Below are 14,538 nucleotides of genomic sequence, written 5' to 3' on the forward strand. Positions count from 1 at the left end.
AATTTTTACTTTTTATTGTTTAATTTCCAACTTTGAATTTGTACGCCTTAATCTTTGTCTTTTTTTAAGTAATTAATGTAGTTTATTTTTGTATTTCTATTTATTTTTGGCTGACATCCTGAATGAACCATGAGGCTGCTGGTGGCGCGCTCGTTCTCATTATAAACAAGGGAGCGCGCATACGGACACGGGAGCGCGCAGAGCGGTGTGCAGATGTGTCGCAGATTTTGTAAAGTCACTGTTCCGAAACATCCAGCTGGCGGAGGGGTCTGCAGGTTAACGGACCCGAAAATAACGCTCCATAGACGGGGAGGACACAGCTTAAGCACCGCTAACATCTCCCGGTTCTCTCGGTCTGTAAACACCGGGAGGTTTTACTTTGACAGGTGAAAACGTAACACACATGGAGCTGTCAGCTATAGGGGAGCAGGTGTTTGCTGTGGAGTGCATCCTGAAAAAAAGAGTTAAGAAGGTAACATTTATCAACATTTAGGAGCTTATTTTAAGAATGCTACTTTGCATGCTAATGAAATGCAGAGAGATTAATGGCAGCAATCTGGTTATCTAAATGTTTGAGGATGATGTCTCTTTCATGTGTTGAATGCAGATTATCATGTCAGGTGTTTGGAGAAAGCAGATTGTTTGTTGCGTTCATTCTAAATTAGCATATGTTGACACATGATGCAGGGGTGCAGCTAGATATTTGGGGTCCTTTAAAGTGCATGAGGGCCCCTCTAATTTAACATTGCATGACTATTAAATGTAGTTTAGAGACTTTCTGAAGTATGCAAAACTATAGCTTAATCTAAGATCCAAAGTTAGGGCAGGCTAGCTTGTACTCAAGTTGTAATTGCATTTATTTCAAAGGCTATATGTATTGTTATATGCACAATAGTTAAGCGTAGTTATGGCAATGAAAATATGAAGTCCCGAGCTCCTCATACATTGTAATATACAACATACTTAAGACATAGAAGTAAATAAAGAATAATGCAAGAAGAAATTGAAGTGCAAGAGAAACAACGGTGAAAATAAAATGCAGAAAGTAAACTATAAACATGTACAATTAAATACTTTACATGGAATAAAACTCTGTGTATTGTAATACTATATAAATACATATGTAGACTGCGAACAGATGTATAAGTCATACATATAGGTAGGTAAGGAAATCTGTTGTCATTCTGCAACACAGGGAAGAAAGCAGTTGTAGCCTATTTTTGCTCCACAAGAAAACTTAAGAGCATTTTTCAAATTGGCATCAGTAGAAATATAAACTACAGCAACACAAACTACAAGGAAGTCTCTTAGAAGATAATGTGCCTGGTAACATAACATTAAAAACATTAAACATGTGGCGCTGTGCTTACATATACAGGGTGTCTTAAAAAGTGTTAAAAGTTGATAAATCAATTTAGCAAAAATTAAGGCTATTAAAAAGTATTAAACTGCATTTTCCAAGGTATTACATTTTATAGCTTGTTTTCAATAAGTATATGAATTGTCCAGAGAGGTTGTATTCTACAGTCTGCCTGAATGTAATCATTGCGTAGGTGTGTAGTGTGATTCTGTGTAGTTTATTTATGGCATCCCGTTGGATTTGACGTCATCTGAACAGGACTTCGCACGCTCACTGCTTGATAGCGCGCGAAGTTCCGTTTACGCCGGTTGTTAAACAACATCGTTATGGGGAAATGCAAGTCTGGGTCCAAATGGTTGGAAGATAAGGAGGAAGGACAATCAATACTGTATATAGTCAATGTGAGGTAAAGTGTGTCGCCAAGGTAACCGGTTAAAACTCCAAGTGGAGATGAGGTCTTAAAATGTATGGAAAGGGTCTTAAAAAAGATCTTAAAAGGAATTAAATTTGACTTCAGGATTCCTGCATATACCCATAGAAATCTGAAGATACCCACGGCTAGAAGGTCATTAAAGCTTTATGTGCAAAATGTCTAAAAAATGTATTTTCTATCCTCACATTTAAAGTTAGATTGTGCTTGATAAATGAGTGAAATAGCTAAATACACTTCTATTTGATCAGATTGGAGATTTATTTGCCTCTCTTTGTAAATGGTTTGAGATGAGGCTTTAAACGAGGCTTCATGTGTAAAGTGAAAGTCAGAAAGGCAGATGATGAAACCACATGTGGACTAAATTTGTCCTCCACAAACTGCTGTTAAACTGTGAGATAAAACACACCCTGATATTCAAGTTAAAGGTGATTTAACCGTAGTGAAACAGTACATTTACACTACATATAGTTAAACCCTGATCTAGAGAGGGGTTTGGGGTCACAGAGAGCATCTATTTGGGCTTTATGAGTACAAGTAAATGACATGATTTCCATGGCATGTTATTGAAGATTTGGGCACTTTTATTTGAGGTGTCACCCAATATTGCTCCTTTTGACTGCAACACTGGGTGAGTAAGACAAAGTCGGGAAATGTGGTGACTTCACCCTCTGAAGGTATTGTGGGATGATGTCAGCGAGGGTGACTAACTCTGAGAGGCGAGGCTGGTGGATGGGAAACATTCGGAACATTTAACGTCATCTAACAAATACTGAAGGGTGCGAATAAAGTCATTATGGAAGTGGATTTACTTGAAAGGCTTTGAAATATCCTCCTACACAAAAACCCTTTAAAACGCAATAAGTTAATGGTAAATATGCATTATTTTGAAGCATTTAAAGGGGACCTATCATGCAAAATGCACTTTTTATGTCTTTTATACATATATATGTGTCCCCGGTGTGTCGGGGAACTCGCGTCAGAAAATAAAACCCTCTGTCTTTTCCTCCGTACCCAAATCTCTATAAACGGCGGAACAACGGAGCTGATCCAGATTTGCGTCCGATATGACGTAATATCTGAAATGTGGACCCACGGCCCTATCAGAAACGTTGCTATCAGAAACAATGCCCGACTGTTTTGGACGTAGCATGGTCGGTGTTTACATTAGCATCGCTAACACTCAGAGCTAACCTGTACTGGAGAGCATGTGTGTGAAGAAGCAGGAAGTAAAAAGGAACTCACCTTGTGGTATAACCGGCAAGAGAGAAAGCCTTTGAGCTCCATACTGTTTCAGAGATAATCCTTGATAATCCATGATATGGCTTTTCATCACGGCAGTATTTAGTTTAGACAGTAGCTGCCGGGTCCCGCATTTATTTGTTAAAGCTTTATACCCCAAATCAGCACTTTTGAAACAGGAAGTGAAATAGAGGGATATGAGGCATGGCTAGAATGGGTGATCTGTTTGGTATTTTGAGCAAAACACTTCATAGACATGTTTTTTATATATTTGTATATATCTGAGACCTATGCTATTGCCTAAAAATAGCATGATAGGTGACCTTTAATGAGTAAAAATTCATTTATGTTATTGCTTTTTTTATGAATTCACATGTAGATGGGACAATGACGCAGTATTAGAAAAAAAACTGTATATTCTTTGATGTTATTTATGGAATTAGCTTCTAAATTAGTTTTGTCTCCACAGGGGAATGTGGAGTATCTGTTAAAGTGGAAGGGATGGCCTCCAAAGTAAGTTACACATTCAAAACTAATGAGAGAGTTGGAAATGTGTTTTTTATTCACATACAAATACAGTGGCTGCATAACAAATATGGAAAATGTCAAACATACTGTATTTATGGAGTTGTTTGATACTTCTCGCAGGTACAGCACATGGGAACCAGAGGAACATATTCTGGATCAGCACTTAGTGAAGGCCTACGAGGAGAAGTAAGGCTCCAAAACACAAGTCTTCATTTTATTGTTTATTTTAAATGGCTAACAACAATAACAGTAAACGTATAAGCAGTCGCGATCCTAGAGTCGGTGGGGGCCCTAGGCAAACATTCACTGGGGGCCCCTCGAACCAGCTTTTCACCACCACGCATAGCCGACAGCCCCTCGATAAAATAATGAAGTGATTTTCATTCTTATTTATGTAATTGTTTATATATATATATATTTATTTATTATTATTATTATTATTATTATTTGTTTGTATTATTTATATATATATTGGTTTTTTTAGAGAGCAGAAGGAGAAACAATTGGGACACAGGAGGAAAGGACCCAAAGCCAAAAGACTCTTTCTGCAGGTAGAAATCTGATTTAAAGGTCCCCTCTTCTCCATGTCTCTTCTACATCAACATGTGTCCCCTCTTCTTCATGTCTCTTCTACATCAACATGTGTCCCCTCTTCTTCATGTCTCTTCTACATCAACATGTGTCCCCTCTTCTTCATGTCTCTTCTACATCAACATGTGTCCCCTCTTCTTCATGTCTCTTCTACATCAACATGTGTCCCCTCTTCTCCATGTCTCTTCTACATCAACATGTGTCCCCTCTTCTTCATGTCTCTTCTACATCAACATGTGTCCCCTCTTCTTCAAGTCTCTTCTACATCAACATGTGTCCCCTCTTCTTCAAGTCTCTTCTACATCAACATGTGTCCCCTCTTCTTCATGTCTCTTCTACATCAACATGTGTCCCCTCTTCTTCATGTCTCTTCTACATCAACATGTGTCCCCTCTTCTTCAAGTCTCTTCTACATCAACATGTGTCCCCTCTTCTTCATGTCTCTTCTACATCAACATGTGTCCCCTCTTTTTCAAGTCTCTTCTACATCAACATGTGTCCCCTCTTTTTCAAGTCTCTTCTACATCAACATGTGTCCCCTCTTCTTCATGTCTCTTCTACATCAACATGTGTCCCCTCTTCTTCATGTCTCTTCTACATCAACATGTGTCCCCTCCTCTTCATGTCTCTTCTACATCAACATGTGTCCCCACTTCTTCATGTCTCTTCTACATCAACATGTGTCCCCTCTTCTTCATGTCTCTTCTACATCAACATGTGTCCCCTCTTCTTCATGTCTCTTCTACATCAACATGTGTCCCCTCTTCTTCATGTCTCTTCTACATCAACATGTGTCCCCACTTCTTCATGTCTCTTCTACATCAACATGTGTCCCCTCTTCTTCATGTCTCTTCTACATCAACATGTGTCCCCTCTTCTTCATGTCTCTTCTACATCAACATGTGTCCCCACTTCTTCATGTCTCTTCTACATCAACATGTGTCCCCTCTTCTTCATGTCTCTTCTACATCAACATGTGTCCCCTCTTCTTCATGTCTCTTCTACATCAACATGTGTCCCCTCTTCTTCATGTCTCTTCTACATCAACATGTGTCCCCACTTCTTCATGTCTCTTCTACATCAACATGTGTCCCCTCTTCTTCATGTCTCTTCTACATCAACATGTGTCCTCTCTTCTTCATGTCTCTTCTACATCAACATGTGTCCCCTCTGTGGAAAGAGACTCTGAAAGTTTCAGGAACAAAGATTCTCTCTCTTTTTGATCCATTTCTATAAAAACCTGTCTGAAAATGAGCTGATCAGGTTTTGGCCACTTTATGATGTCATAACGATTTTTTGGCTTGTGTAACCTTTAGCCAATCAGCAACCAAGGCTTTTTCTCCCAGGAAAGTACCTGGGGGTGAAAAGGTTTGCAAAAAAAAGTTTTAGTTCAAGATCTTTTTGGTGTGAACGCAAAATCCCAGGAACTATCGGAACTATTCCTGGGAAAAGTACTCCGGTGTGAAAGCGCCTAAAGTGTTATTTTTAACCAAATCTCTCTCAGAGGGGCGTGGGGAGGGGCTCCTTATTTTCATCTAAAGTAACAGACAGAGAATCAGCACTTTGGAAACAGGGCTGAAACAGAGGGGATTGTGGGTAATGCTGCAATGATCTGTTTGGTGTTTGGAGCCAAACACTTCAGAGACATGCATACAGTATCTGAGACCTATAATATATTGATGAAAAACAGTGTAATAGGGGACCTTTAATAAAATAAATAAATAATACTTTATACTTCTTTAAACACACCAATCGTCATGTAATCCAGTTTATCTTCTGCTTTATATTCAGGATACGGTTTACACCATGGATCTGCGCAGCGCTCACAAGCCTCCGGACGATCCTCCTCTTCCTCCTCTTCCTCGTCTTCGTCTCTCTCTGACTCGCTCTCTGCTCCCTGAGGAAGAGGAGCGCTCGTTGGCTTCCTGCAGGAGGAGAGAGACACCAGAGCAGCATCCAGGAAGCAAAACCTGGAGGTCAAAGTTCACGTGTCTTCACTCCGACCCTCGGAGTCCCACAGCCGAAGACTGGGAGGGCCGGGGGGAGGAAGAGGAGGAAGAGGAGGAGGATGTAAAGGAGGTGATGGCAAAGGGCACTTTAGATTTAGGTAAGTGTGTCAGTGTTCTTCTGGTAATTGGTTTTTCCCACACGTAACACAATAACAGGAGAGAATACAGAGTACAATTGCAGGTGCTATGTATAAAAGAAATACAAAAAAGATGACAAAACAATAAGGATAATAACATAAAAAGACCGTTACAGTAATAGCGTTGACAAAAATAAACCAAAATACACAATGACATGATAGGCAGAAACAGAAAACCCCTAAGACCCTGGATCAGCTCCGTTGTTCCCCCGTTTTTAGAGATTTGGGTACGGAGGAAAAGAGAGGGTTTTATTTTCTGACGCTGTGTGAGTTCCCCGACGCACAGGGGACACATATTTATGAATAAAATACATAAAAAAGTGCATTTTGCATGATAGGTCCCCTTTAACATTAGAAATGTAATAGTCTGGACAAACTTTTTCTGTTGAGATTCCTGGAAAAGGGAAATTAATTTTCATAAAAAAAGTTGATTCAAGAACAAAACTCTGTTATTAGATCAGTACGGACGTCAAATGTCCTGTTTGGCTTGCCGTACATAGCTGCCCAATATGGCAGATCAACTCGCGCTTGCGCAATGAAAATCGGGCAGACATGCAAATCGGGTAGTCAAATACCGGCTCTTCTGCTCTGACAGCTAGGCATGATGGGTAATCTGTGACGTTTCGCTCTCAAAAGTTGGGCCATTTTGCCTTGATGCGCCAATGAGCAGCTCTCATAGGAAAGAACGAGACCCCGCCTCCCACGCTGTATCCAGTTCTTATTATACATGGTTTGCACCCCCGTTTTTGTTTTTTTTAGAGATGTGGGTAAGGAGGAAACGAGAGACGGTTGTATTTTCTGAAACGTTGTAAGTCTCACAAACATATTTATCTATAAAATACATCAGAAAGTGAATTTTGCATTATAGGCCCCCTTTAAATGTAAGAGCTCTGCAAAGTGACGACTATCATGACATGTCAATACATGTTAATGTTGACATTTCAATTCTGAATCAAAGATTGTTTTTTTTTATTAGACGTCCAATTTTTTGCACTTTTTTGCACTTTTTAAAGGAATCACATCACTAGATATTTCTTAATGTCTATCTGCTGATGATCTGCCTTCTCAGTTTAGAGCCCCTTTCTTCATCTCTCCTCAGAGCAGAGAGGTTAACTCAATCACAGATCACATGTGATGCTAGTGATGCAATCACTGACTGCAACTCTACACTCTGGGTGTTTCTCAATGTCGAGGACGCTTCCTTGGTAGGACATGTACCTCTGAGTCAGTTGCTTAAGAAGCGAGGCAAGAATCTCTCCTGGCATTCGGAGAACGAAGAATGGAACAGGCTAGCAAGTGTGCAGGTGTGCGTCATATGAGAGGCCCTGCCTTACATTTTCCCCCCAAAGATTTTGGAAATTGTCCCGTGCGCAAAGCATTGTGGGGATTTTAAGACCGCAGAGGATAAACATGTGCCTCTAAATTTTCCGCAACGAAGGACGCCGGCCTTGGTAGGATTCCAAGGATCCTGGCCATTGGAACAGTAATTCGGCGGGACTCGATGACCCAGCATCCTTGAAATAGTGGCTCTGGAGCATCCTTCCTCGACATTGAGATGAACCCTCTGCCTCTGAAGAACATAAAAAGATAGAAATGTCAGAAAAAGCTAGAAAAAAGTCTTGGTATAGTATGTCTTCAACAATCAATGACAAATTGATAAAAGGTTATCAAAATGGAAAAAGGAGAAGTATAATATATCATAGAATCCAGTTTAAAAGTCATAAAATATGTAAAAAGTCTTTTCAAAAGAAAAGCCACAAGATAATTTCAATTAGGAGAGACTTCATTTTGTTTATAGAACATTTATTGACACATGCCATGATGAATGTTAAGTCTTTGGCGATTAGACCCCGATCCTGAAATTGTATGTCTAAAGGGGGAAATAAAGCCGTGAGCATATAGGGAACCCCCCGGGGTCTAGACTCTGGTGATGATGATGAAGATCTTGATTTGATGAGGAGATGGGATGAAGACGGGATGTGATGAGGTCTTTGGGCACTGGATATGATGAAAGGAGGTGGATGGGGAGGAGGCGAGCGGCAGCATGAACACCTGAAATCACGCTGACTGCAGGAGAGAGGAGAACCATTTTAAAGTTTGGCTGCAGCTCAGTGATTGGCTGCTGGAGATTGAGGTGAATATAATAGGTTATAGACAACGCCTGTGATGAGCTGATTGCAGCTGCGGACTGAATGTATCCCAGTCTTCCTGAAAGAACTTGCGCTGAGCTTCATTGAAATGTTATAAGACATTTTATAAAAATAAATGTTATAGTGTGTTAGGACATTTTATAAAAAGCCATAAAATAAACCAAAAAATACGTAAAAAGTGATAGTATATTATGTCATAAAAATACATTCCGAAGTGATAAAAAAAAATCCATACACTTTTTTTTTTGAATGTCATAAAAAAACAAGGTTTAGTATATCGTCAAAAAGTAATTTTAAGTCTTTCAAAAAGATGATGTCTGAAATAGTACAGTATGTCATAAACAAAGTCTGTGACAGCCATAAATCACCAAGTGATACAAAGTTGTCTAAAAAAAAAGACATAACATTTTTATAATATATCATCAAATTCCATTTAAAAATCATAAAATATGTTATAAGAAAAGTCGTAAAAAAGTGATAGTATCGTATATCATATAAATGTCATTCTGTAGTCTTCCTCTCCGTGTTCCTGTCTCCCTCAGGACAGGAGAGGGTGAACTGTTCCTCTCTCAGACCGGGGGAGGAAGAGGAGGAAGAGGAAGAGGAGAAGATTCCGGAGACTGTCTGGCGGCCGCTCGTGGCTCCAGGAGAGGTGACGGTCACAGACGTCTCTCTGAACTCCCTCACCGTAACCTTCAGAGAGTCCAGAGTCCCCCGAGGCTTCTTCAGAGAGAAAGAGCCGCTGAGGATCTGAGGGCTTAAAGACGGTGGTTAATGACAGAGATGGCAAAAGTACACACATCTTTTACTCAAGTAGGAGTACAGATACTCGTGTTTAATAATACTCTGGTAAAAGTAGAAGTACTGACTAAACTTCTTTACTCAAGTAAAAGTAAAGAAGTATGGGATTCTAAATATACTTCAGTAAAAAGTACCCATAACTAGCAGCTGTTTTAAAGAGTACCTGACCTCCCTTTATATGAATAGAACAATAATGTCATTGTTAGCTAATGAATGTTTCCATGCTGAACAACGGCAACATGACAACGTTTCCATTGGTCCCTCTTCTTTAGAGAAGACCAGGAAATTATGGATACACGGATCGTGTTCAAATCAATAGGCACGCAATCACTCTAAATAATAATGATCACGCCACCAAACACACATTCAGACTAAAGGAACCAGCCTGTTTGGAAAATGTAAGAAGTAGTAAGTACAGGTATTTGTGTTCAACATGTGAGAAGTAGAAAGTACAGGTATTTGTGTTCAACATGTGAGAAGTAGTAAGTACAGGTATTTTTGTTCAAAATGTAAGAAGTCGTCAGAAAAATAATTAGTGGAGTAAAGTACTGATACCAGTTTCATCTGTGGAAGTCGTGGTTCTGTAAAAAGCACGACCAATCATCTGAGCCGGCCCGGCTAAAGTAACTGGATGGCCTACCTGCCTGTCAGCCTTCCATCTGTGCACAAACTTATCTCGTGCCCTCATTGGTCATGTGCGTGTTCGTGTGTGTTGGAGGAGGGGCTCTGTAAGGAAGTGGCAGATTTTTTCCGGTTGTGTATTTTCAAATTCTAGCGCACTCGAGCTGGTTTCTCCAAAATTACCTACCCCACCTTTAAGTACAGTAACAAAGTATTTGTACTCCACTACTTCCCACTTCTGGTTATTGGACAGTGTTGTTGTTTTTATTCCGTGTCAATAACCCTCTCTGATACTTCCAGCCTGCTCAGTGGAACGTTTACATGCACAGAGTCGCCTGAACATGAGCCGAACGCCAGGTTAACGCTACACTTAGTTTGAGTTGTTTTGAGTTGCCTTTAGTTAACAGTAGGTATTAGCAGTGGTTGTCCCAAAAAAATAAGCAGTCATATCTTTAACTTAGAGAGAAGTCGTAACATCACAGTGTAGAAATACTCGGTTCCAAGTAAAAGCATTCAAAATGAAGTTTAAGTATTACTATCAAAAGCACTTAAAGTACAAATACAAGTCCACAGCCCATTTCATAAACTATAACTCATAACATTTAATTACTGTATTATATTTATTGATGTGTTCATCCCTTAAATAGTCATTTAGTTACTAAATTAACTGTAGTGTACCTTCATACTACAACACTTTCTTAAAGTGGACCTATTATGCTATATTTGAAACATATATTGTAGGGCCATACCGATACAAAACATGTCTGTGAAGTTTGTTGCTTAAAATCCCAAACAGGTCCCCCATTGTAGCCATGCCTCATTCTGCTCATACCCCTCTTTTGCAGCCCTGTTAGAGAAACGTGGATTTTGGGTCCTTAGCTTAAAAAAAAAAAGAGGAGGCGGAGCTAATGCCTGATCAGAATTCTACCGGAGATAAAGTTAAATTCTGCTGTGATGAAACGCCATCCTGTTCTAAACCACATCAAGGATTATTTCTGAAACAGTATGGAGCTCAAATTCTTTTTCTCTTGCGGGTTTATCACAAGGTGAGTTCCTTTTTTTATTTCCTGCTTTTTAAACACATGTGCTCTCCAGTACAGGTTAGCTCTGAGTGTTAGCGAGGCTTGCTAATGTAAACAAAGACGAGATTACGTCCAAAATACGTCAGGCATTGTTTCTGATGGCAACTTCCTGTGGGTCCGCTGCCGATTTGACGTTAGTTCGGATGGAATCTATCCGCTCGTTGTACCCCCGTTTTTAAAAGATTTGGGTACGGAGGAAAAGAGAAAGGGTTTTATTTTCTGACGCTGCGTGAGTTCCTCGACACATCGGGGAAACATATTTATGTATGAAAGACATCAGAAAGTGCATTTTGCATGATAGGTCCCCTTTAAGTTATTATCTGTTAAACATACAAACATTGTGTTTGAAAGTCCTCAAACTTACTTATATTTTTCAAAATAAAGTCCCATGTTGCCTATTCAAAGTAAAGGGACTTCACCTTTGTATGTGTCTATCTGTGGTCCCTTTAAGCAATTGACAAAATGGACTTCATGCATGAAAATGTTCAAGTTTGTAGCTTTTATCATGCTTTTGTTTTGAACGGTTACTGTCCTTATCTCCTTTCATGCTTTTATTCTGAAGTCTGGGCTCTTAGGAGTACACCACGTCAGATTGTGCTAATGTAACCAGCGTTCATTAGCACTTTTTTTCAAAGTCATGAATAGATTTACAACAGATATTGGAAAAAGTAGTTGGTGAAGAGTGTCAAATAGTACAGGTTGAGTTCTCTGTGCATACAAACATGTCCTCTGTTCCATAACACTCATAATAACTACAGTTTGATCTCCTGTTCGACACTTGGCTTCGTCTTGTTCGTGTTTCCAGATCCTCCGTGAGATTCAAAGCGCCTGCTTGTTGTTTTTCCTGCAGTGCAGTTACATCAATACAAACACACACTGTAGTTTCCTCCGTTTACTCCTCCTCATCCTCTCAAAACACACTCGTGATGACTGAGTATTGTACCGAATGAAGATAGATAAATAGTATCATGTATTATTGAATTGCACTGTATGTAGGCCTACTGATCATTAGGAGCCTCTATAGTGTGACTGACAGGGTATACATCACATAGTTTACATGACTTACAACTGTTAGATATACAAAAGTGGTTTAATTGAATTCCTACCTTTCAGTTGCATTGCACTCCTTAAACGTGGTTGAGACACTTTAGGTAACAATGTGGCTGTCATTTGATTAACGCAGCTTCATAACAATTAATAACTCTTGAGTTGTTATTCAATAAATCACCCAAAAATACATTAATTGAGAGTGACAGGTGTCCGCTCAGCTGCGTAGACTTATTTAATAATACGGCAGGAAATAGTTGAGAAAAATGAATATTAATAATTAAGAACATCTAATAAAAACCTGAATCTGTTGCGTCCTGCCGCGTAGGGATAGAAAGTGCCTGATGTTGCTGGACACACACACACACACACACACACACACACACACACACACACACACACACACACACACACACACACACACACACACACACACACACACACACATTTTTCCTCTACTGATGCTGTTATTACTTGAAATATGAGGAAACGTCAAAGAGAGGAAGACCGAGGGGATTAAAGTATTTCTTATTTTTCTACATTGACCTGAATGTATTCTTTATTCTGTGTATTTGTGGACTGAAACAGAAACGTTTTTATAAAGTTTGTGATAAACCGCGAATGCTACTGTATAACATGAGAGCTCCTGATTGGACGTCGGCTGATGTTGTGCTGCTTCCTGAATATTTGCACTTTATTGTGATTGTCCCTGTGTATGGGATGTTTATACTAAAATAAATGTTACTCATGTTTACTATGGTTTGAGTCCCTTATTGTTCAGTTGCTTACAGGACTGTCTCAGAAAATTAGAATATTGTGATAAAGTTCTTTATTTTCTGTAATGCAATTAAAAAAACAAAAATGTCATACATTCTGGATTCATTACAAATCAACTGAAATATTGCAAGCCTTTTATTATTTTAATATTGCTGATTATGGCATACAGCTTAAGAAAACTCAAATATCCTATCTCTAAATATTAGAATATCATGAAAAAGTATACTAGTAGGGTGTTCAACGAATCACTTGAATCGTCTAATTAACTCGAAACACCTGCAAGGGTTTCCTGAGCCTTGAAAAACACTCAGCTTGGTTCAGTAAACTAAATCACAAGTATGGGGAAGACTGCTGATCTGACTGCTGTCCAGAGGACCGTCATTGACACCCTCCATCAGGAGGGTAAGACACAAAAAGAAATTTCTCAAAGAGCAAGCTGTTCACAGAGTGCAGTTTCAAAGCACATCCACAAAAAGTCTGTTGGAAGGGGGAAATGTGGCAGGAAACGCTGCACAACCAAGAGAGATGACCGCAGCCTTAACAGCATTGTGAAGAAGAGTCGCTTCCAGAATTTGGGGGAGCTTCAAAGACAGTGGACTGAAGCTGGAGTCCAGGTATCAAAAGTCACTGTTCACAGACGTGTCCGGGAAATGGGCTACAATAGCCGTATTCCCATGGTCAAGCCACTTCTGAACTCAAGACAACGGAAGAGGCGTCTGACTTGGGCTAAGGAAAAGAAGCACTGGACAGTTGCACAGTGGTCCAAAGTCCTCTTTTCAGACGAAAGCAAGTTTTGTATTTCATTTGGAAGTCAAGGCGCCAGAGTCTGGAGAAAGGCTGGAGAGGAGCAAAATCCAAGTTGCTTGAAATCCAGTGTGAAGTTCCCACAGTCAGCGATGGTTTGGGGAGCCATGTCAGCTGCTGGTGTTGGTCCACTGTGTTTCATCAAGCCCAGAGTAAATGCAGCTGTGTACCAAGAGATTTTAGAGCACTACATGCTTCCGTCTGCTGAAAAGCTCTATGGAGATGAGGAATTCATTTTCCAGCATGATCTGGCACCTGCCCACAGTGCCAAAACCACCAGTAACTGGTGTACTGACCATGGCATTACTGTCCTCGATTGGCCTGCAAATTCCCCTGACCTGAACCCCATAGAGAATATGTGGGGTATTGTGAAGAAGAAGCTGAAAGACACCAGACCCAACAATGCTAATGAGCTAAAGGCCGCTATTGAAGCATCCTGGGCATCCATAACACCTCAGCAATGCCACAGGCTGATTGCCTCCATGCCACGCCGCATTGATGCAGTAATCCGTGCAAAAGGATTCCCAACCAAGTACTGAGTGCATTAATGGACATTTTCAAATGTTTGATTGTGTTTTGCTGTTATAAATCTTTTTTTTTTACTTGGTCTGAGGAACTATTCTAATTTTTTGAGATAGGATTTTTGAGTTTTCTTAAGCTGTATGCCATAATCAGCAATATTAAAATAATAAAAGGCTTGCAATATTTCAGTTGATTTGTAATGAATCCAGAATGTATGACATTTTTGTTTTTTTAATTGCATTACAGAAAATAAAGAACTTTATCACAATATTCTAATTTTCTGAGACAGTCCTGTATTGACACACTAAAGCAGCGTTTCCCAACCTGTGGGCCGCGGCCCCCTAGTGGTCCGCGAAGGCATTGCAAATGGGCCGCCAAATAATTTGCAAAACATTATAATTTGTGTGGAAACATTTAATTATTACGATTTTTTTTTT

At 39.7% G+C, this 14,538-nt stretch overlaps 1 protein-coding gene across 2 annotated transcripts; it reads left to right on the forward strand.

Annotated features, from left to right (window-relative positions):
• Positions 1 to 234: 234 nt before the first annotated feature.
• cbx7b (chromobox homolog 7b) lies at positions 235 to 12,752 on the forward strand. Of its 2 annotated transcripts, XR_013803774.1 has the most exons (7): positions 235 to 472; positions 3,502 to 3,545; positions 3,681 to 3,746; positions 4,045 to 4,111; positions 5,943 to 6,258; positions 8,990 to 9,666; positions 9,741 to 12,752. XR_013803774.1 is itself a non-coding variant. In XM_079657371.1 (6 exons), the coding sequence occupies exons 1-6, from the start codon at positions 404 to 406 to the stop codon at positions 9,199 to 9,201; spliced, it is 774 nt and encodes a 257-aa protein (XP_079513497.1). In that variant the 5' UTR covers positions 235 to 403; the 3' UTR covers positions 9,202 to 12,752. The 2 variants fall into 2 exon arrangements, 1 of the variants encoding a protein (XP_079513497.1); XM_079657371.1 differs by having other exon boundaries at positions 8,990 to 12,752.
• Positions 12,753 to 14,538: the final 1,786 nt, after the last annotated feature.

Source organism: Notothenia rossii (assembly GCF_949606895.1).
Source record: "Notothenia rossii genome assembly, chromosome: 11".
NCBI classification, from domain to species: domain Eukaryota; kingdom Metazoa; phylum Chordata; class Actinopteri; order Perciformes; family Nototheniidae; genus Notothenia; species Notothenia rossii.